The sequence below is a fragment of the Zonotrichia albicollis genome, chromosome 15 (genome assembly GCF_047830755.1).
Source record: "Zonotrichia albicollis isolate bZonAlb1 chromosome 15, bZonAlb1.hap1, whole genome shotgun sequence".
Lineage (NCBI taxonomy): Eukaryota > Metazoa > Chordata > Aves > Passeriformes > Passerellidae > Zonotrichia > Zonotrichia albicollis.
The window spans coordinates 13,290,657-13,315,491 of NC_133833.1; the positions used below are offsets into that span (position 1 = coordinate 13,290,657).

Consider the following 24,835-nt stretch of genomic DNA (forward strand, 5'->3'; position numbering starts at 1 on the left):
AAAGGACTACATAAGGAATAATTCAGTGCTGGAAACTGCCCCTCTTGGATACCACGTGGCCAGTTCATCTTCGAGATGGAGATGCTCAGTCTTTTATACCCCTGGGGTTGCATCAGCCAGCCCCAGCCCTTCCCAAAGTCTGTCAGGCAGCTCTTCTTTGCCATTTATCAGTGGAAACTGCTTCTTGTAACTGGATTGGAGCTCAGCTGTTGCCATGCCACACCCCCTGAGCAGCCCCAAGCTTTTCCATCCCCAACTGCCCCATGTCAGGGACACCTGTGCAGCTTCTTTGTACCTGGGTGATGGTAACAACACCAGGGGGAGAAGGGAACTGTGGGGAGAACAGAGGACATCTAAACTACAACAACATAACTATACATCGCTAAAGCTTTCCTTAATATTCACACAATAGTTATCCCTTAATTGCAAGAGCCAATCATCTCATTATCCATCTCTAACAAGCTTTTCCAGCTGGGCTCTGAGAAAGAAACTCTCCATTTGTCCTTGGTGTGAGCTGTGGTTCTGAGGCCCCTGGGGACAGGGGAGAGCTGGGCTCACACCCCCCCTCCTCCCCTGCCCCATGGGAAGGGGAATCCATTCAGGGGAGAAAAAGGGTTAATCCTCAACAGCCAGTGCATGATGGGGCACTGTTTGACAACTGTCTCTAGCTCCTGGGCTTTTCATCCTTTCTCAATGCCGTGTTGTTTTCTTAATGGATTGCTATTTTCATAATAGATTGAAACAGTTCTGGGATTTATAAGAAGTTCCTGGAGTACAGAAATCTCTGAAGATAGTCTAGAAATAAAAACATGTATATTTAAACATAGAAATACATATATGGGATAAATATTTGGCTCAGTGCTTGATTTTGTTGTTATGTGTACCATTTTTACTGCCATTAGCCTGAACATACTTCCTAGAGCTTTTATTTATTAAAAGGAAAAAAATAAAATGTTTTTTTTCCTACAGTAAAGCAGAACACAGAATGCCTATAAGCATTGTGTGTCTTATGTTACTTAACTTGAATCATTCGTCACAACTGTTCTGACACAGCTGTTTACCATGTCATACTAAATATATCTAATTTTCAGCTTAATATAGAGTGGCTCACTAAAACAAAAATTCAGTATTTGGACAGAAAAAAAAAAAGAATTAAAAAATTCAGAAGAACAATTTATCAACAAAAAATGAGGCTACACCAAACAGATTGTCCAAATATATTTTGATTTTTGCTTCAAAACCAGCATACTTGTCATCAATATTACTTCATCTAACGAAGTGCACATATTGTGGTGCACTTAGCTGTAGTATATAGTTTAGAATTTCATTTTGTTTATTGCCTTTTTTTTTTTTGTAGACAGAGAGAATCCAGAAGTAGAGATGTTCTTTTTCACTAATATTAAAATCAGGAATAAATACAACAGTTGAGTAACCATTTTAATTTTTTGCCTGAAAATTTGTATGGCACCACAGCTGAATTGTTGCATTTTCTCATTTCGAAAAATAGTCTTTGCATAAAATAATGAACAGCATTTGAATATCTGAATCACAAGCCTATTTCCAATTGCTGCTCCTGAAAAGGAGTCCAGCCTTTTATGGAACCTTTTTTTCAGGCTGGTACATGGTGTGCTACTTCTTTTAAATAAAAAAAAATGGGGGAAAAAGAAAAAAGGCTGTTTCCAACACTGTCTGCACTACTGTAATGTTTTGATTTAGTCGTGCCAGGTGATTTGGGGGCACAATGTAAATGTGAGGTTCTTTGTTTTCCCTGAACTTCCGAGTGATTCCTGGGCTCTGTGTGGTGTGAGTGGCAGTTCTAATGGCCCTGTACATTGTAATCATGTCAGGATCATTACAAAATGCAGCAAACAAGCCCTTACTTGAGTTAGATAAATGTATGAATCAAATTTAAATTTACAGAGAGTTTTAGCATAAGCTTCTCTAAGCCATTAAAATTCATCTTGAGCCCTCCCTCCATGCCTCCTATTGATTTGCCTGTGCTAACACAAAGAGGAGTGGTCCGTTTTTTTAAACCCCCTAAACAAAAACCTATTTTTCATTTCTCTTCTCCTCAGCTTTTTCTTCTCTTGTCCTCCCTCTTTGTTCCCCCTTGTCTCTGTTGTCCTGCAGGACGTGCAGTGTTTTAATGCCCTTGCACTGCCCACAGTTACACTCAGGCTCTCATTAGAATTGCCCAAGTCATGGGCAGGTACACAGTTGCTTTATAGGACCACAGTAAATCTAACATTGGATGAGTTGTGAGTCAGAAGTGTATTACACATGTGTAACTTGGGGCACGTGGGGTCTGTGTACATCAGCAGCAAGTACAGCTGAGCTATTCATTGCTTTAGATTGGCTGCTGTGGCTGGTCCAGATCAGCTGAGACTGTATTCCTGTGAAACTTGACCAGCCCTCTAGCAGGACATTATGAATAATGAATATTTTCTGAATAAACACCTTTCTCAGGAAGTTAGTCAGAGCTCCTGTGTTTCTGAAATAATTAAACCAAAACTAAATGAGAAAGCATTTGAAGCCACTTGTTAGTGGTTGTACTGCTCTGTAGTGTAAGTGGGTCAGGATGAGCTGTATTAGTTAAATCCTTTGAAACAAAAGAAATTACTAAATCAGTTATGATTTAGGTCAATGACTCAAAATAAACCATTCACAGAGTGCCCTTGAGACAGACAAGTCAAAGAGTATCAGGAGTTCTGAACTCAAATTGCATTTCACCATTATTATCCAAGCAAAGCTATCACACCTTGCCTTTCCAGGAATACAGTACATAAATATTTCACTCTCTAACAGGAAAGGTGTTTAGCACTGAATTGAATCAGTATTTAATTTATTTAACATAAGAATGAAAAAAAAAAAAAAAAAGGAAATAGCTTTTCTAGGAGTGTTTCACAACTTAATTGACTGTGTTTTAAGGCATGTATGGTGATACTATTGTCTAAATTTTGAGAATGGTTTGAGCATGATGCTCTGGAACTGGTTTCTGCCCGGCTGCTTTAAGTTCAAATAAATCCCCAAAGCGCAGGTGAGGAGGAGAGATTTATCCCTGAGAATATTTTGTTGTGTTCAGGTAGATGTATTTAGTCTCAGATGCTTGGGATTCGTCGTCAAATAATGGAAAAATAAGGAAAACAAAAAAAAATAAAACTATTCTAAAAATATGAAAATGACATTGCACTAAATTTCCAATAAAAAGTTATCATTTTATCTACAGCATTTGAAGGACCTTCTAAAATTAGTCAAGTTCAAGAAATTTTTAACAGTCTGGTGTCATAAAATCAAGTTATTCACCAAGTTATTCTGATGTCTGATTCTTGTAATAAGGTTTTTTCCTTATGAAAGATCCAAGTAAAGATCTTGGGACATTTCTACGTTTATTTTCTTGTGTTAGCCAGTTGCAGTTACTGTAGCACAGACATTGTGCCTCGCATTCTGCATGTACAGATGACTGAGGAATCTTTCTAGGCATGATCAGAAGTGGAACACTGTCTTAGCATTTCCTTTTACATTTGTATTTGTAGGGGAATTGCACAAAACTCTAAAAAATAATGGTTATTGAGGGAACAATTTCAAAAACTCTTGTCTTCCTGAGATGATACTTTCATAAGCTAATGTCCTGGAAATACTCAGAAGTTTTATCTCAGTCAGACTAAATCCTTCTTTTAACTACAGTAACAAGGAATTAATTGTTGTTTCAGAAACAATAGAAATCAGGCCAGACAGCTTTAAGTTTAGCAGTCATAAAAACAAAAAGCTGTTTGTTTATCTGAGCTGACAGACAATATAGAATTCATATGGAATGACAGGCTTTTGTGCTGAATAGCATCATGAGGGCTCCCAGAGAGTAATTGGCAGGTTTTGCTCCATGCTGTAGTGTCTGTGTCTGTTTCTGTGTTTATAATTGTGATATATTCATATCTGGAATTGATGAGGGAGTATTAAAATGGGATCAGTTAGCCAGGCATTGTTAATACAGATGATCATATATCTCCTGAAACTTCAAGAAACTCCTTGTTTCTTGTTAACTGTAAAATGCTTTACAGTTAACATGCTTTCCAGTTCAATCAGTATTACAGCACCAAAGAGTTGAACTAAAAAATTCAGATATGGGGGAGTCAGCTTAGCCACTCCATGTTCAGAGAGCTGAGAAACAGGAATGTAAAATTTCTCTTTAATCTGAAGTTATAAAACGAACCTTAATGGTTTCAAGTGCCAAATGTCTCTGCCTTTGTTTTGGCTTTTCTGTAGGTGTTGTTTTGTGACTTTTTTTCCTCTCTGAAGTGTTAAAAATAAATGAAAAAGAAAGAAAAAAGTAAGCATGTTTACAGTTCTTATTCCTCACAGATTGCAGAATACCTGTGGGTGGTTTAAAGCAGCTGTTTCTCGTGGTTACCTAACTTCTTTAAAATACAGAAAGAAAAAACCCCTAAAAACCAAAAAACCACAACAAGGCTAAATGTCAAATCTAAATGAAGGCAAGAAACCTTTTCTCTAGGTCACCAGCTCCTCTGGCCAAGTACATTTATTCCCTCTTAGGCCCATAATCTGTTTCAGAAAGCAGTGATTTAGCCAATACTTGTGCCAGTGCTGTGACCTCCTCTCCTGCAGGTGCAGTTACCACAAGGAAAGGCTTGGCTGCCTTCTGCCTATTTTATCATCCTCTGCTGCAGTTTGTTCCCTTGGTGGCACAAGGAGTCACTGCTGAAATGCCTTGGTGGTTTAAGCAAAGCTTCTGGCCCTGGGCACGTTCTGCTGGGTGGGCTTGGCAGGGAAAACCTGGATTGAGAGGGGACAGGGACAAGGAAAAGCTAATTCACCCAAACCATCCTTCAACTCCCGAGCCATGTTTAGAAAAGCAAGATGTTTTGTTCCAATTTTTCCTTATTAGCAAATCTGAGTACTTTTTTATGTGGGAATATTTTATTTCCAGCAAAAAATATTGTCATGAGGATTTCTCAGGACTAGCACAGACCTGGGCATAGAATGCCATGAGAGAAGGACATACATACTAATACCAGCTGAAAATAATTAGTACCCTAATTACCAGTGGGTAGAGTGTTTGTGCTTTTACTGTATTTCTTCCTTTCTACAGTGGCTTTCATTTTGCAGTTTTTGTATGCTAACAATGCATATATTAAAGTCTATATGCCACAGTAAGGGTGTCCTAATTAAGCACACTGTAAAAAACTCTATGGTCCATTGAACAAGAAGAGATTTAGACAGTTTTCAAGAGCTCTAAGTGCTGAGTTGGATCAATGGTCAACTTGAGGGGTGGTGAAGAAATTCATGCAGTCACGCTCTGGGGTGCACAAGAGCAGCCAAGCCCCAAAGCGTGCTCAGACACTCACAGACACACAGGAATGTCAGGGCTGGGATGGACCTCTGGAGAGACCTTGTCCGCTTTCAGAGCAGGGCCTTGGATTAATATTAACCAGGGGCCATAAAATCAGTTGCTGCTGCTTGTGAACACGTTGTTAAAGGATAATGTACAGCTCTGTAATGCATTAACACTGAATAGGAATAATCTCCTCTTTGGAACTCTCCTGAAGGCTTCAGTCTTAATTGCAAGCCTTCCTGCAGGAAGAATGGAAATAATTAAAGCTGGTTTGAGTCTACTTTTCTTCTGTTGCATAACTGAAACAAATATTGTTCTGTCAGTTCCATGTTGTTACCAGAGTTCAATCAAAAGATGACAGTGTTGTTATTTTATCATTGTTTTTTAAACTCTTTGATGATATGATAATTTAGATAAATGCTGTAAGATAATTGCATTCTAATTTTTTGCTCCCTACCCATTCTGGTCAATTATTTCAATATGTTAGAGGATGCATGATGTGGGCCTTCCCTTTCTTCTCAATCCGTGCCACATTGTTCTTCAGGCACAAGCCAGGAAAAGAAGAATAAAACAAAACATCATGGCAGCATTACTTACTCCTTTCTCATCCTTTCACATTGCTAGGTGGCAGTGAGTGACCCCAAAGAGAAGAGTGGCTCTCCTGGCAGCGCTGCCTGGCTCCGGAGGATGGACATCAAGGACAGGAGGCACCGCTCGCTGACGCGGGGCCGCTGCGGGAAGCAGTGCCGCTACACCAGCTCCTCGCTGGACAGCGAGGACTGCAGGGTGCCCACACAGAAGTCCTACAGCTCCAGTGAGACCCTCAAGGCCTATGACCACGACAGCAGGATGCACTACGGCAACCGAGTGTCTGACCTGGTGCACAGGGAGTCGGATGAGTTCCCAAGACAAGGTACGTTTGCAGTCAGGACTGGTTCCTGTCATGGCGCTCCTCAGTGCACAGTCTGTTCCTTGTTAAAGCATCTCAGTGCTACCTGGAGTTTCAATGAAAGAGCTCTAGGAGAATGGATTTTAGCTTAAATTAGAAAGTTCTTCTCTGAGTTCTGCTACTTTTGAAATCCACAATTTGTAAGTGAGCAAACTGAGATTCAGTGATCAAAACATCTGATAGACGCAAATGCCATGACCCTTAACCAGAGGATGTTTTTTGCACAGATATTGGGGTTAGCCAATGTGCTAGCTTGGTATCCTGTTTGCTAGGCTAATTTTGGAAATTATAATGGCATTTTCACCTAAATGTGTCTCTCTTTAACACAGACTCTGTACTGAAAAGACAACTGAAACACTGTTATGGTAAAAGCCCATATGGCCCATATACACTCATTATTCATCAGGTGCCTTGGAATTCCTTTCCTCTTCCTGAATGCTGGGTAACTGAACTTTGGGAATGGGAGTGCTGGTTCCTCTGACTTCATTTTGTCACTGCTCACCCATATTGCTCACCCTTGACTTCATAAAAACTAAAAGGAGGAAACCCATCTAATTCCTTTTTTAATTGACTTTAATTGAGTATTGCAGCCTACAACTAATATTTTAAATAACCTGCCCGTATGAACTTGTAAGCTAGGGAAATTAATCTCTTATTTTATAAAATGGTCCTTGCTAAGTCCAATGGATTAATGAATTAACAATGTAAATGTTTTTACTTGAAAGCCTGTGAATGTGCACTGTACATACGGAGTTTTAGTCTCATTTAGGTAGTTGTTTGTCTCAAGAACTTGCAAGTTTCTGTGCTGAAACCATTCAAACATTGCTTCATTGGAACTGTGTTTAGTCATGTAGTTTGCTTGCCCATATAGCCTGGCTAAATTGGCATTCAGTCAGTGATTAGATATGGCATTTGAATTAAAAGCCTTGGTTTAGTGTCAGTTGAAGAATGAGATGTGGTTCATACCAGCTAAGATACAGGAAGGCTTGATGGATAAATGCGTGGGTTTTGTGCCCTAAAATGAAAGGTAAATCATCAGGTACATCATTTAAGAGTACCATAATTTAAATGCAGAAACTCTTCTGGTTTAACTCTTCTTGTTAACAGCATGGGATAGTTCTCTGCTGCACATTTCTGATGTTGTGGCTCAAGGAATAGGAAGGTACCACACTTGTTGTGGAAATTCTTCAGTGGAAGGTCATTTCTAATACCTGATATCACATCACTCATCTTGTTTCGGACATTCTGACAGCAGTCAGTGTCTGTCTTCCCCTTTCAATCAAACTATCTAATAGTTAGTGTTGATAATTAAGCCCTTGTCTAATCCCTTGTTTCTCTCACATTTGTGTGCAGACACGTGGGAGTGTTTGCATTGTGCTTGGTCTGTCAAACACCCAGTTCTGTTTTCTGGGGTAATCTCTGTTCTTGGAGGTTCTTTCTTTGCTTAGAGGTGTTTATCTAAGATAAAGCATCAAAGCACACCTTGAACCTCTGAGCTGCTGGAGCCATTTTCACTGCAGTTTGTTCTACTTTACTGTACAGGAGTCATCTAAATATTACTTTTCCCTATCAGGATGATTGATGCTTCAGCTCAAGTGCCTCATTTTAGTTTGCAGGTCATTATTCAGCATTTCATAATGGTCTTTTTCTCTTGATTACTGATTTGACAACTGTTCATCCTCCCCCTGCTCTTAATGTGTTCTTCTCTGCCCTCTTTACAAAGGGGAATGCCAATTGTTGGTAACTGAATTGAAACACTCAGATTTTTTTTTTATTATTGTTATTTTTTCCCCTACTTGTTTCTGTTGCTGTGTCTAAATAAATAGTGTTTATTTTAGAGAGCCAAAGTATTTTTTTTGTTAGATAATGAGCAGCAACTTCTTATTTTCCTGCTTTTGTTAAGTTTGGAAAGCAATTTTTTTAGAAAATAAGTGTGTGATGATTCTTTGTATTTGAAAGCTGGATATCTTTCTGATTGAACACTTTTACTGGCATGAAATTCGAGAAAATATGACAGATCTAGATTAAGATTTGGTTGCTGTTCTCACTTTCTATATTAACATTAGATGGATAAAAATGTGGTTCATATGTGGAAGTTCTGTTCATTACATCTTGTGCATCCAGTTTCCAGCTGCAGACATCTAGGAATTTATACATTTAAATTTATTCTAACTTTGAGTGGGTGTTATGATGGGATTAAATTCTGTGGGAAATAAACATGATTAAAACAGTCTTTAGAGATTTTTTTTGTTCTTCTATTAGAAAAAAGCTTGAATTTTTTAAGGAATTGCAGGTATTTTCTTCAGTATTCAGTCTCTTCTATTAGAAAAGCTAAATACTTTTGACTTAGTGCAAAATATTTAGTTTGACCATGGCATTGGAACTATTCACAGCTGTGTTGATCTGCCTGTTATAAATTACTGGGTTTAGAAAATCAGTTAAGATAAAATTGCATTCATTCTGGTTTTGTTTGTCATGGTTTGTCAGCTAAATGCTAATAACTAAAACTATATTCAGGGCTCAGAAGTCTGAAACAGTTCTTGCTGGGTTGTTTCAGTATTTTCCTGAGAGGGATGAAGGTTGTTCACACTTAAAAGAAGGTTTTACCTGTTCACAGTGACTGATGGGTGCTGCTTAGAGGCCACAGCTGCTATGCAGGTGCTTGGGCTGACCAGGCTTTGTCTCACTGCTCATACTCCCAATAACACCAAGGAGATCCTTGATCATCTTGTCACCAAACCTGAGTCATCCTCAACTCTTGTGTTAAAATTAATGTATCCCTTCCAAATCCAACTGAGCTGTGGCAATTACAGTTTTAATACTTCTTCTCCAGGACCTGTGACCTTTTGAAAATGAAATGTTTTGATAGATTTGGATTAAATACATTAAATAAAATTTCTGCCTAGAGTGAGAGCACATTCATAGCTTTCCTTTGTCATGCAAGGTTTTTGGGTGGCATTCTGCAGTCTGTTGATTTTCATTATATCTGTGCAGTTACATAATCAAAGGAAATTTGGGGTAGAGGCAAGGTGGCAGATTGTTTGACGTGGAATCAGGTGTAGGGTGGCTTGTGTTGGAAAAGGCCTCAAGACAGCTCCCCTCTTCTAGCCAGTGCATGTGGAACCTCCGCTTCTCCTAAAATCAGGACTTAATGTGGTTTTAATGGTGACCTGAGAGAAACAACATCCCAGTGTAAAATATATATTAGGGTCAGACAAGGCAACTCTCTTCCATTTCTCCTCTAGAATGTGTGGACTTATTGAGAAATAAAAAGTTATAATTTGTGTACCTTATTTAATAAAGGAAAGATGCTGCATAACACCTCCCTTCCTTACGTTCTCCCTCCCCAAACCATGATAAGGTTTTATTAAGTGGTTTAAAAGCCTGAAAGCACTTTTCATCTGTGCTTTCATCTGTATTGAAGTTGTTAATAATGGAGCAATGTAGCAGTATTACTAAACTAGCAAATAAATGAAAGTAGAAACCTTCAGAGCAGCCTTCTGTCAATATGCTTTTAAGAAAGGAAAAGGTAAGAAAGTCAAACCCAAACCTAACATTCCTCCTCTGATTTATATTCTAATATCAGTCAAGTGTCCTTTTGAGATGTAACAGCAATAGACAGGAATTAAACCAAAACTTTGTGCATATTAGAGCTGAGTCACAATAAACACCAGAAGAAAATGTATTTAGAAGTGGGTTTTCAGGGAGACATCATGGGATTGACCTTCAGTCTTTGGGGTGCTTTCTTTTAAACATGCACACATTGTTTTCTCTTGGTATTTTGTGTATTTTCGTTGCTTTTGTTGTTGCTTTGCTTTGTAATGTTTGAGGGTTTAGTTTTGTTTGTGTCTTAGTTTTCTTTTGATTTCTTTCTTTCCTTCTGAGCAGCAAGCTTTCTGGTTCACAAGTGGTAGTTTAAATCAGTTGTGATAATCTCTTCCTTTTCACTTCCCTTACGTTCCCCTTCCATCCTATTTTTTGGCATTTCACCATTTTACATTTTCATCCGTTCTCCCTTTGCTGGGTGTGCTGGGGTGCTCAGACCTGCTGGGCTGGCCCCTGGGAGTCAGAGCCTGACCTGGGCTGACAAAGGCTCATCTTCATCTCTCCTCACCTGCTGGACCAGCTGAGCAGCTCTGATGGGAACTCCAGTAATAATTAATAACACCAGTGCTGGAAAACCCAGCACTATTCTAATATTAATATGTATTTGTAGAATAAACAACAGCTAGACATAGTATGAGAATTCTCTGTACACAAAGTTTCTCTCAGGGAATAACTTTTTATTCTCAGCAGTTTCCCACAGCTGATCATTATTAAAAATCAGCATTTGTTTACAGTTTAAATTAGAGACTCAGAATGCAGGGATTTCTGATGCATATATATAAGTTTATATAGACTTATGCTCCTTTTTTCCTCTTCTTTACTCTTTTATTTAGCTTTCAAAAAAGAAAGCTATTTTTGCTGTTTCTCTACTGGACTCCTCATTAGTTGATGATTAAGTTAAATGAGGTTCTATTTTTTAAAATCATTTGCAAAGTTACATGCACAGTGTATAAACCACATATAAAAGGAAAACTTCTAAAATGTAGATGTTATCAACGTGTAGTAAGACTGAATAATATTCACAGACTGAATAATAGAGAAGAAATATGAATAAAAGAAAAAATTAAAACCTCAAGTCTACTCTAAAATAGGTTTAGTAACGATTTTCATGCAAATACGTTGTCAGAGAAACTTCAAAATTAATGGGAAATATGATTTCTATGCTTCATAGTTTCAAATTTCTACCAAATAAAAGATCTTGTGCTTCAATGAAAGCCATATTTGTTGATCTTGTAGTTCTGGGCCTGACTGGGTGTTGAACAAAACCTTTCCTTGCTGAATTTCTTTCCCCCTCATCCCTTTACTCTGCTATGTAATAGAATTCTAAGACTTTGGATACTGAAAATAATAATTTTTGATCCTATAAACCCTGCTCCATTTCCTCATACACACGTGAGCACACACTCTTCTAAGAACTTTGTTTACACAAATCTGTGGATGCTCTGTCTGATACTAAAATCTACTTGAAAGGGAGATAAGGTACTCCATGGAGATGAAATAATAGTTTTAGTTTTTAAAAAAGATACTTTAAAGGAAAACGATTTTTGATTCATTCTAATAATGAAAAAGGCTCACACTTTGCAAATCTTGTGAATTTGTTCCACCTTCTTGTGTCTTGTCTTCCAAAGTTCAATTGATATTTTTTAGCATCTGGTTTTCAGCAAGATGTGTTTGGAAGGGAGGCTGATTACTTGTGAGTGTTCTCAAACTGATGGAGAGACTTAGATTTTTTTTCTAATACACTTATTAACATTGAAATGTCAGATTTAGAAAGCTTTTGCATTCGATCTGGATTTGAATTGGGCATCTTTGTCCCTGCATACTAGATGGGTTCCAGAAAATGAATTTTTACATGTAGCCCTGAATTTGCTTTAGTGAATATCATTTTGTTTCTGTGAACTTGAGAACCCCTCTAAAGCTTGTTTTTGATAAAGAGCAATTAGGCCATTTTCCTTCTCCTTCTCTTTTCTTATAATACAGGAAAAAAGAACTATTTAAATAAAATGGAGTGCAGCAAATATTTAACATACATCAGCATTTATTTTGGATTATACATTGATGAAATCTCCAATGCCACATGTTTTTAAGGTCTGCATCTTCAGAAAAAAAATAAGGATTAGATATTTGTATTTTAGTGGAGTGTGTGGAAGATGGGTTAAGCACCAGAGGGTATTCACTGCTCCAATGCACGAGTCAGTTTTCAGCTCAAATGCATTGGGACCAGGTTTTAGGTGTACTTTTGTTTTCTCTCTAATTGTCTTTTCTGCCTTATTTTTTCCCCCATGTTGTTTTGAAATGTCTTACTACTGGGGGCTAAATTCTAGACTCAGTGGACAGCTGGTTCATCCATGGTGATGATTGCTCTGTTTATATTTCCTCTGCCCTCCCTGTTTGTTCTCCTAACGCCTCCAGTGCATTATGTGATTTCTAGAAGCTTTTAAAATATTGTGCCTGGACCCAAATGCACACATTTCACTCAGTAAGAAAAACATAAGGAAAGCTTCAAACAAATAAAATACCACCCAGAGCTCATTGTCTTCCTTAGAGAACCATGGAGGTTTTGGATTTGAGTCCAAGTGCTGATGACCAAATCATTTAATGCCTATAAATCAGTCGAAAAACAAAATGATAAGGAAGTATAATTGGGTAAGCAGGGCCCAGCATTTGTTTTGTTTTGTATTATTTATCTCTGGATTCAGAGTTCCAAGTCAGAGGATCTGCAGTTTCCTTCCTTGACCTGCTTTTGGGTTGCTCATTAACTTTCATCAGATTATTTCTACATTGATCCCAGTAATCTTTCCTTGAGTTAAGCACATTCTGAAGTTCTGGAAACATCAGTAGACCTTGAAGTAGAAGCAGATCATGAAAATCCATGATTTGCACTGATGGGCAGTGACTGTGGGAGCTCAGCCTCCATGGTAAAGCAGATGCCAGCTTCTCTCTGGGTTTTGGAAAGTGGCTTCAGTTTTAGCCATGAGGTCTGGTGATGCTCCTTTCTGTGTTATTACTTACTGTGGGGAAACCCACAGAATCCAGTGTTTTTCTGAACAGAGATTTAATTAGATTCTGCAGTTGAGTCAGTTGTGTGTTCTGTGAGCTGTCTGTCAATCTAAGCAGAGCTCTTCAAGCATCTGCCTGTGTAATGTCATCTTCTGTCAGGAATTTTGATTTGGTGGTGGTTTCTAAACCCTTTCCTATCTTTTAGTTTGTCTCCAATGGAACTGAAATATACCATGGCAATGCCCTGTATGCCCCAGTGGTGTGGATAAAGGCAGGTTGAAGAGACAGCGACTCGTATATAGGTGGTTCTTTGACTATTTCATGTTTGTAAATCCAACTTCAAATTAGCTTTTGCTGGTAGCAGTCAGTTCCTTTTGAGGTGCTCATCCTTTAGGGTTCCAAAATGGTTTCAGAGTCTGGATAGCTGATTAGACAAAATATCATGCAGATGTCTTTATGTATTGCCTTTTTGCCTTTCTTTTTTTTTTTTTTTTCCATGTGAGGGCTTAGCTGGAAGTGACTGCAGTGAGTGCAAAAGTACGTGTCTGTGAATGCAGACCATATTGGAAACAGAGATTTACTGTCCCAAAGTGTAATGCTTACTCAGCCATCTGATGAGATTTGAGCACTAAACAGTTTGAGAGGGATGCATAAAGCTGTTTTATTACAAGATGCTGTTATGAATTGTAGCAGCTTTCCTTATGCTATGCTGCTGTTGCCAAACAAGTTGCATGAATGTAAGCAGTTTTATTTGTAATTACTTGCTCACATTTCCTTAGAATAGTTGGGTTATAGGTTTCTGATTCCTGCTTCTCCACTGGTGGCCATCTCTACATCCTGTTTAATTCAGAATGAAAAGATACATTTTTAAAACTGCTCGGAGAAAAGCCTCTCTAAGGAATGCTGCTGCTAATATGGGAGGTGGAGTGAGGCTCAGATGTTTTTGTGTGTGGCAGAACCTTGTTAAAATGGATGCAGAAAGCTCGAAAAGACAGTTGGCTGTTTCTTCACAATGCAGTGAAAAGTAAAGAGATCTTATTTTAGCTGAATTTAAGCAAATCCAGAAAATGGAGGAATAAATCACTCACCTAAAGAAATGCCATGGAAAACAGAGTAGTTAAGACCTATATTTTTTTCCTAGACTTTGGTCAAAACCTGAGTGTTACAAACTGAATTTAATACTTGAAACTGTTCTTGACAGAGCAGTGAAGGCAGTTCTGTTTTCTTGCTTATGTGTAGCAAGAATTGCTTTTGATGATGCTGCTGGAGTCTGTTTTCCTTAAAGAGTGAAGTGTGTTCCTTATGACAATCCCTACTTTCACAAAGACAGTTGTTTGAAGAGGATTGCAAGAGAGGAACAGTTTGGATTTCATCAATGCTGAAATGTCTCTCCAGTGTGGTTTGTCCAGTGTAATTTTGAATGTTGAGTCTTGGTCTTCTGTTGATTGCCTTGCAAGATCCTTCCTCATCTTAAAAAACCAATTTGTTTGGAAGAACTTGCCAATATCTATGTGTTTTATTCCTAGCATTGCTCCTCTATCCATGTTCTGAGCTCAGGTAGGCCCTGCCAATCCTGCATTGTTGGACATCTTTTAGCAGCCTATCCTCTCTCTCATATTCCTTCTTTCCTTATTGCCTCATTTATCCACTCCTAACTTTGGACTCTTGGTGCTTGCTGTTTGCTGTGTTTCTTCTCTTGGCATGTTTTTCCAAAGTCACCTAAACCTCACAGAAATTTTCTTTTACAAGGGGATGGCACCAAGCACTGCAGCTGAGGGGTTTTGTTTTGCAGTCCCACCAGCACTTGTAGAATATAAAAAAAATGTCTAATGCTAAGGAAATTTGAGCAGCTGGCTAACATCAGCTGTATTTTTACCAGTATTCCATGTGAAAACCACAGAATAGCCTGTGGTCAGTTTTACCTAGAAGAGAGCAGGCTGTCTCTGGAAACAAGTGGAAATTTTGAATATGAAATTGATATTCATAATCATATTTGATTATATGAAATGGTGAAGGCTCAGTTGCAGATGACTCAGTTCAGTACAACTTTGTCTTCTCAAATACATTAATCAACTCCATTTGTTTCAATACTGAAGTAAAAATTATCAGTATTTTAGGTTTTGCTACTAAGACCAGAAGCAATGTTAGATAATTAAAAAGAAAAGACCATCATGTAGAACAAATTGCATAAATGTTATTCCTTCAAGCAAATGGCTACTCTGTGGTAGCTGGTCTAGAATTGTATATTCACTTTTAAAAATTACTTCCAGTAGAGTACTGTGTTTTAAGGTTGGCAGTTTATGATGATATATTAAATATTATAAATATAATAATAATTTTTCACATTATGTAGTTAGAGTACCAAAATAACTTTTTATAGATGGCAGTCAATTTGATTTCATAGCAATATCTGATTTTCCTTTGAAGTTTTTCTATTCCTGAGATGGGCATTTGAACGATATTGAAGAAAAGCTAAAATGGTACTTAGTCTCTGTGGGGTAAGTATTACCTTTGACTAAAATGATTTACAATATGCTAAAAGTTTACTACACAAAAAGTGATAATCTGGACTTTATTCTTGTTTAAGTTGTCTTTTCAAAGAGGGAAAGAGTAGCATTACTCACATAGCTTCTCTTTCTGGGGGGCTGGGGTTTAGTTTCTAGTGTTTCTGCTAAACTTGCTGGAGATGTATTTTGACACTAACATTAAAGTAATTACAGCAAATGAAATTTAGTGTATGACTAGGCAACTCAGTGTGTGAGCTCCTGTTAAGTTTGTTTCTAAATTCTTACAAGAATAAAACTCGTAAGGCATTATTACCCCTATGTGTTTCAAGCACTGAATTTATAAAGTAGATTGTTAATAATATGAGGAATGATATATCACAGCTGTAATGCCATGTCTTCCAAAATTAATGAATACTTACAATTTTCATAATGAAAAATTAAGGTTAAAGTGGTTTATAAGACTGCCTACAGATCCAGCAGAAGTCTAATTAGAAGAAAGAACATTAAATTTGAGGTACTTGGAAATATATATTACCTAGAGTTATATATGGACTAAAATCCTGCACTTGTATTTAGGATTGCTCAAATGTGGACAATTCTACCAGAACACAGCACAGAAAACTGAAATGTTATTTGCTCTCTGAAATCACTGTGTACACAACAGATTGTGGGTTTAGATGTCTTCAGTACTTCAGTTATGTGAGTCTCTCTTGTTGACTCAGTGCAACAATCTCTCATCCATGCTTGCCCGTTTCTTTACCATTTCTGAAGTAAAATGAACCTTTGTGCTTGTTTTTCCTATTACCAAAGCCTAATGAAGCTCTTGTTCCTGTGCTGGGGCAGTTTGGGGCAGGTGCCACCAAGCAGGTGAATGAGAGGGGCTGGTTTGACGTACCCAGGTGTGTTTGAATGAGGGGCTGGTTTGACATACCCAGGTGTGATGGAATGAGGGGCTGGTTTGACATACCCAGGTGTGATGGAATGAGGGGCTGGTTTGACGTACCCAGGTGTGTTTGAATGAGGGGCTGGTTTGACACACCCAGGTGTGTTTGAATGAGGGGCTGGTTTGACACACCCAGGTGTGTTTGAATGAGGGGCTGGTTTGACGTACCCAGGTGTGTTTGAATGAGGGGCTGGTTTGACATACCCGGGTGTGATGGAATGAGGGGCTGGTTTGACATACCCAGGTGTGTTTGAATGAGGGGCTGGTTTGACATACCCGGGTGTGATGGAATGAGGGGCTGGTTTGACATACCCAGGTGTGTTTGAATGAGGGGCTGGTTTGACATACCCGGGTGTGATGGAATGAGGGGCTGGTTTGACATACCCGGGTGTGATGGAATGAGGGGCTGGTTTGACATACCCAGGTGTGATGGAATGAGGGGCTGGTTTGACGTACCCAGGTGTGATTGAGAAATCCCACTGCCCACGGCTGCTTGGTTTGGGGGGCTGCTGCCACACAGCTGGGGCTCAGCTGGATTTGTGGAATTCACCCTCAAAAAAACCTTGGGCTTCCATGGTGATGCTCAGGGCAAGAGGATCTGCTGTGCCATGTTCCACCTTCCTGTGTGGGGCAGGCTGGGAGGTGTGTGTGCTGGAAGAGGGCAAACTGCCTTCCCACAGAGAAGGAAAAAACCTTCCTGTTTGCCCAGGCAGGAGGCTGACAATGTAAAAACCACAAAAACTTGAGATGGTGTTGTGATACTGCACTTCCCTCAACTTGTTTTTGCGTTTTGTGTAATGCAGAATGACTGTAATTGAGAGTATATTTTGGATAAGCTGCCTTTGTGGTTATCAAATATGTCAGCTTTGCTTTTTTATGTTTATATGTCGGGTTTGTAACTCTTATAAGCTGTTATTGCATGACAGACTCCTCCATCTTAATTTCAGTCTCTTAAATTCATCTTCTTCCTTCATTTTTTTGACAGCATAACAATATTACACCTTGATCCCAGTGTATCTATCCCACATGGGGTTTGCTGTGTGGTTTTTTGTGGCCATCACTACACAAGCAGAACAGTCCTTGTCAACAAAATTACTTTGAAGTATTGTTTGAGAACGAATTTTTTGTTGATCTCTCTCTTTTCTCATTATGTCTACAGCTTGCAAAAGCATAATGGAATAGAATTTATCTAGTTTTTCTCCACTATCTCTTTTACTCCTGAGAATCTTAGTATTCAGTTTAAGGAAGTGTATCTCAAAAAATATTTCAGAAGTGTGGCAACTTATCCTCTTAACCATTTGATATTTATAAACCAGAAACTTTGGCATTTTAAGACTTGATGATGATGATCTCTAGAATAAGAAGGCAAAGGAAGAACTTGTAATAAATAGACTGACTTGATGGAATAAAGAAACCTGAAATTAGGAGGTTAATTTTTTACAGACGTAACATCAAGTAATCAATTATAAAAATATCTAAATGTTTTATTGTTTAATTGTACTGAATTAGTTATTGAATCTAAAGTATCCATTGCTCAGCTGTGGAATAGTGGAGAATTGGATTTCATTCAGATTCATCTTTTTCCCCTGAAATTTATGATTTTTCTTATTATATCATGGTTTTGAATTCTAACTTAATTTTAATTCAGTTTAAATTATTTTAATTACCTCGCATCATGGTTTCTTTATCCTCATTGTTTAAGCTATAGTTGGAGCAGGTGAAGTTGATAAGATGAAGTTGATAGAGTGGTTTGGGTTGGAGGGGACATCAGAACCATCTCATTCCAAGCCCCCTGCCATGGGCAGGGACATCTTCCACCAGACCAGGTTGCTCAGAGTCCCTCCAGCCTGGCCCTGGAAATGTCCATGGAACAGAACCCTCTGGGCAACCCTTCTATTCCGACCAAAGAGGGAGTGACCATTCCAGATAGTAAAGAAAATACAGTTCTTAGGTTATTTATCAGGCATGGGAAAGGCTTGTTTACTTGTGTTTGCACCAGGGATCTGCAAACAAATAAATGGCTCAAACTGATAGAGATTTACCTTGATCCTCCTCAGGTGATGGGAATAATGTGCTGCAAGAGAGGAGTTATGGTTGCATATCAACAAATGCTGTTACAGAAATGCACAGTAAATTCCCACAAATGATTAAATAAATTAAGCTCCTGGACACGTTTATGGTCTGTTTTCAAAACAGGAATTAAAATCCATGTCTCTGGAGGTGATATGACTACTTAGCAAGGAGGCAGACTCAAAGTTATTGGTAGTGTCAGTGAATAGCAAACATGCTTTTTTTAAAGCAAGATGTATTGTACCTCATATGTTTACTACATTTAGTCCAGCAGTATAATTTACTTAATGCTCTTCAATATTCCTGGGGAGGAAAAAAAAGCCAAATTGTTTGGCTTAAATTCATCTTGTTCCTATGTAAGAAAATGACTGAAGTAAGTACTTCATTTATTGTTTGTTCTTGTAAGAGAACCTTTTACAGAGATGTTGGCTCTCAAAGGCCTTTATAATTTCAGCTTGCAGGACGGAGGGTGAAGTTGGGCTAAATGTCTGCACAAACTTTACCTTTTTAGCCTGAAAGGTATCCTGAAATACTGAACAGTATTTTTCTGTTGTCAGCACCTCTAAGAAGAGAGTTCTGTGGTTTGGTTCTGCGCTTGATCTTTGGCAGCCACAAACCTCCTGTGAAAGAACCAAAGGAAATCTTTTAGCAGAGTGAGCAGCTAAGGATGAAGCAGACCCTGTTGCATAAGAGGGCAAACTGTGATTTCTTATCATTTAACTTCCTCCTGTTCTGCTTAAAAACATTTTCCTATGGACTATCTTCAATTTCTTATGACTCCAGGTTGTAAATTAACATATGGCATAATCTGAAATGCAGATGAGGGGAGAGAGGGCACTTGTGGAAAGTGGCTTCTTGTCTTACTGTCAAGGAGACTGTTATGCTTGGAGTTTTATATTTTTGCTGAAATCCATAGATATTTTTGGATATGCAGGTGGTAGAGTGTGTCTGTCAAATTTTCTATTTTTTTTTCTCTCAATGAATTCTTTGCAAGAATCTTGGCAAAATATTTTGAATGCATTTGTGGGTTTTCCTTTTTATCTCTATATTCACTATTCAATTACATCATTTTTTCTGATTTTTTTTCTCTCAGTGCTCTTTTCTTAAAGACTTGTAACCTGTGCAGAATGATGCTAGTAAATAAAGACTTGTAAAATCACACCAAAAAAAAAAAACTAGTGAATTTAATAGAAGTGAGAGTATCTTCCATATTGAAATAGTAAAGTAAATTTTCAGATGTGAGGATTGATGTGGAAAAGAGTTAGCAAGAAAAAAGAGATGAACAAGGCTGGTCAGGAGCAATGCTGAAAGAGGCTAAAGAACAAAAGATGTCAGCTGTGGGCTTTAGGGTGCTAACTCTGGGCAGAAGCAGCAAAAAGAGAAAGCATTAGCAGAACTTTTGGAATGAGCTCTTATCTAAATTAATACTGAGATATATTAAAAAAAAAAGTACTGAGGTACCTGGGTTTTTCTGAGGCAGAGTGTGTGTTGCTTTATTTGATTCACTGAATAAAATTGAGCTCTTCTCAAGCTCAGAACACACCAGGCAGTGTTTGCACAGCCCTGGATGAATTTGGAATTGCACTTGTGGTGTCATCTTTCCCCACCTAAATTTTCTTTTTTTTTCCTACAGCCTGTATTTCTCAAGTGTGTGACTGAACTCTGAGAGACTGGAGCTTGAAGTGCTGTGCTGATAGTGCCTTTTAAAATTCTTTTTCCTTCTAATAATTACCCCAAATAATTAATAGCCAGGGTATATCTGAGTTCTCAGTATAAAGCTGTCACTTTATTTTTTAGCATTTTCATTATGACATTATTCATGCTCGATTACAATGATTTTGGGTCTGTTTGGCTGCCAGTACCTTCCATGGGTTTTAATTCTCTTCTCACTTTTCAGTTCTTCTGTGTTGGGGCTGTGTTAAAGCAAATGTCATTTTCCTAATGGGAGGTGAAATTTCACGTCAGCAGGACAAGAATATGCTGAGCTTGGCTTTATTAATTCCATAAGAATGTAACATTTTATTCTTCTAGATAGTTTCACATATATATATATATATAAATACGCACGCACAGTTTTATGTCTATAATTGCATTTAATATTTGTTTTATACAGACATTTTTCTTACCTTCAGAAAGCAAATGTTATTGTAGTTTCTGACAGCGAGCATTTATTTACTAAAAAAATAAATTTTACTTTCAGAGCATTTCAATTAAAAAGGAAGAAAAGCAAACTGATTATTATGAACTATAAAATTATTCAGCACTGAATACCAGTAGATAATCCAGGGCACTTTAAGATGCAATTCTTTTTTCATCTATTTAACAGGCCTCTAAATGATAATGAACTTGTCTTGATGTGCATGTTAATTTGTGGTGAAAGGTGATAAATAAGAAGTTACCCAAGATTTAAAGTCTAAGAAAAACAACTTGAAATGCCTCTACTTCATCTTTTATGTAGCTAGAAATGATATAAAATGGAAGAAGACAGAGGTGAAATGCTTAAGAATGAAAAATGTATAGATTTTAAGTAATTCATAGGTTTTTTTCCTGAAGAGAACAAAAGCTAAGATTATATATGTCATTCTGATGTACCAAATCCTATTTAAATAATTGAGATGTTTGGATTTTGTTATTTTTTTTGTCTTACTCTAACTCACATATTACGCCAGTGGGATAAATGATGTTGGTTCATTCCCATTTTACAGACAAAGTGCAGGAGAAAAAAGATTATGTGAGTTGCTCAGGGGCATGAATAACATTGTGAGCTGAAAAAGGCAAAAAAATCTTTGCACTTAGATTAGTAATGCATTTTTATTTATATTAGCTAATATTTCCGCTGTTGGTTTTTTTCCTTTCTTTCTCTTGTCTGTGTAGCATGTATTCTTAACTAATCAGAAATTATTTTGCAAATTTCTCTGATTAGTGAAACTTCAAACTATCCATCAAAAGGGAGAGTTCCACTTCAGTTAATTCCATGTGTCGTGTTTCTTCTAATTTTCTTGTGTTTCTGGAAAATGCTCATTGCTTTTATACATCACAAAAACTGTAATAATAATTTAGAAAAATAAAGATTAGAGTGCTTTATTTGTTAGAAAATAGAATGTAAATATACAAAGGTGAAGTCAAAGGCATGTTTTTATTGGGTTTTATTAGCATAGGAATTACTCCTGTTCAAGCAGATTTATTAATATAATTTATTTAATAAAGATGTCTGAAACTGCTGGATTGGGGAGAACAAAAGACAGTCAAAGAAATAGGAAAGGTAGGCACCCAGAGAGACAATAGTGGAGGCTCAGTGAGGGCTCTCACACCTTAGAAATGAGTTGTGAAGTAAAAGGGAGAAGGAGAGAAGAGGAAAAACGAGCTGAATTTGCACAATTTTTTAGGAGTAAGCCATCTAACTCTGACTTTAAGTGTGAATAACATCTCAGAAGTCAGTGATAACCATTTCTTTCTTTGTGAATCCAGGTTTATTATTCTCCTAGGGTGACTCCCAGAAAAATGTCAATAGGATTTGACTGAGCATGTTTGGAGACTTTGCATGTTGGCCAAACCCAGGGTTCACTAGGGAGCATCTTTTCCAGGGACAGGATTTTTTGTTGATCCTGGGAGTGTTACTCTGAACCTTGACCACAGGCTCCGTGACAGTGGCACTGTGTTCCTTGGGGTGTCCTGTGGTGATCCAGTTATAAACCCTGTTCTTTTGGGAAAAGGCCACAGGTGGAGTCAAGCCCCTGAGCAGAGCATGGATTTCCTGGTTTGCCAAGGAAAGAAAAGAGACCCTGTGCACCATGACACGGATGTGGCCCCTGCACACTGGGAAGCTCTAGCACAAGGTTTTCTGCCACTCTTGGCCTCTACCAGAGCAATTTTTGTCATAATAGTCAATGAGTTCCTTCATGGTTCAAGTGCACAAGAAAAATTGTGTTTGGAGTGTGCTGTTGTGGTCACTTGATTCTTTCTAATACTGTTACTGAGAACAACCTAAATTGCTTGTACCAGTATAATTTGCAGTCCCATGAGCAATTTTTATAGTGTGCAGCAAAAAAAGAAGTAGCTGCTAAGTCTTCTAGACAGGTTTATTCAGATTATAATATCCATCTAAGCACTGTAAATCTTTCATTGCAATAATTAAAAAACCTGTAACAAAATTAATTTCTGGTTTCCTGAAATTCAGGGCACGTCTCTCTGTAAAAATAATCATTCCTTCTAGAAAATTATGGAGCCAACCTTGATTTAAAACAAAGTGTAAACACAGGGTTTGAGTTTGTTGTTGTCCTTTGGTCAATAATCCTTCTTTCTTCTGATCTTTAACACAGGGGTAATTTTAGGAATCTTTTCTCTGCGTGATACTTCAGTATATTCATAAAGTTTAAATATGGGCTAACTATGTATGTATGGATTGTATGTGTGGTGGCCAGTCTGATCGGTCTGTGGAGAGGAGCTTCCTTATCCATTTCTTGAGAATGCAAGAAAATATGAGTTATCCTCAGGTAACTTTGCACCACAGGATAAAGTCTTTAGAATTCATGGAACTTTAGAAAAAAATGCATGCAAGTATTTTAAAATCCAAGTAATTTGAAATGTTCATGGTCAAACAAAACTACTCCATTCATACATAGTCTGATTAATTTAAAAATATGTTTTTAAAAGTTGAAACGTTTTACATGGGGACAATGCTTGTAATTATCAGTGCCAGCAAGAAAATTAAAGTATAGGTATATCTAAATGAAGACACTGAGAAAAAAAAAATCGTATGGGTTTAAAATACTACTTAAACTGCATGAATTCACTCTTATTCATTATTTTAGTGACCTTACTTCAGTTTCATTAGTTGATTTTTGGAAGCTGTTACATCAAAGTAAAAGTTATTACAGTTCTAAAAATCTACATTTGTAGGTATAGGTAGGTATACTTAGTTGTTTAATCTTTTCAGAACATATGTAACAAAACCACGAAATTTAAGCCAACTTCTTGGCCATGCCTATTGCATTGTAACTCATCATTAATTTCTCTTCCAGCCTGAAAAATAAGCTTATTACTCTTTCAGTTTTGAGGTGCCATCAACAAATTTAGGTCCAAGGGTCGCTGCCTCTTTTCAGTTCCTGTACATGAAGCAGATGGAATCAAGGTACACCAGTTCCAGTCCTACATCACTTAGGGCTGTGTGTAATGCAGCTGTAGGCTCACAGCAGCCATCAGCCAGGAAACTGCATCCCAGGGAAGGTCAGGCTGTGGTAGGAGGGTCCAGAAGTCAAGTTTATGGTTTAATATGAACCTTCCTCCCTTTTCTGTCTTGAGTCATGCCCTTCATGATATGTCATATAAGCGATCATATAAGTGCTATGCTGTGGCTCATTTTTTTTTGTTTCCGGTGAGCTGGACCAAAAGACTGGAATTATATACATTATCTGCATTACATGCTTTTTTTAATTGTTTCTCAGGCTGGAATTGTGTTTTCAATTTTCTGTTTCAGTTCTGATGGACATGATGTAGAAGTTCACAAAGGCACTGTTTCTGCACCTTTAAAATTGTTGTACAGCATGCTGCTGGTTCAGAATTCAGCCTGCATGTGACCTTTGAGTAAATGGTTAATCTGAGTAAAATTTAATCTAATGGATATTTTTTCATACCAATGTTTTATTTCATTCTAAAGCAGGAGGGAAGGATTACACAATGCTTGGTAACTTTCCTCCCCCACTTGGGAGGATTGCAGGTTGAGTGGGAAGGGAGCCAACTCCTGGTTTCACATCGTTGCCATTTCAGCTGGACTGTTCCTGTCAGGTTATAGCAGATATTGTCATACATAAATGGATTCAAATCAAATAGAAATTACTTTAGAGTTTTTTTTATATGAGTGTAATTCACAAAGCTGAGTCCCTATAAAATCCTATTAAATTCTGAAGTCTTTTTTTTTTACATGTACTGATACATAGAGCATTTCAAGCCTTCGTTTTTTTTATAATGGGAAAATGTTTGGGGAGATAAAACCATAAGCTGTAACTGATCAAATGCTGGCAGATGAGGATTTTGTTTCCTAGTTGATTCACCTCCCTGTCCTTTTTTTAAGCTTGAGAAATCACTTAGAGGTGGCTTGAGAGTAGAATATGGCTCATTGATAGGGAGGATTTCGTGGAATTTATGGTGGGAAACCGAAAATGTGCTTCAATAAGTGAGGGAAAACAAGGAGAGGAGACTGAGGTGTGGGAGCAGATGTGTTTTTACTTGGGTCCATCCAACCATTAATAAGCTCAGATTTGAGTCCTACTGGACTTTAATTAATAGCCCTCTGCTGGGAAACACAGACAGGCTAAACCAGTGGTGAGGAATTCCAAAGAAAAAAAGCTAATCTGACAAGTATTATCTCTACAGGCATACAGAGAAATAAATGCTGTGTTGTAAGAAATACACCA

At 37.8% G+C, this 24,835-nt stretch overlaps 1 protein-coding gene across 19 annotated transcripts in view; it reads left to right on the forward strand.

Annotated features, from left to right (window-relative positions):
* TENM2 (teneurin transmembrane protein 2) overlaps positions 1-24,835 on the forward strand; it is a 1,510,370-nt gene that overhangs the window by 1,023,484 nt on the left and 462,051 nt on the right. For all 19 annotated transcript variants that reach the window (XM_074551980.1, XM_074551988.1, XM_074551987.1 and 16 more), the window contains one exon: positions 5,972-6,260. In XM_074551980.1, coding sequence (XP_074408081.1) covers positions 6,035-6,260 — 226 coding nt within the window. In that variant the 5' untranslated portion in view covers positions 5,972-6,034. The remainder of the gene's footprint in view (positions 1-5,971; positions 6,261-24,835) is intronic.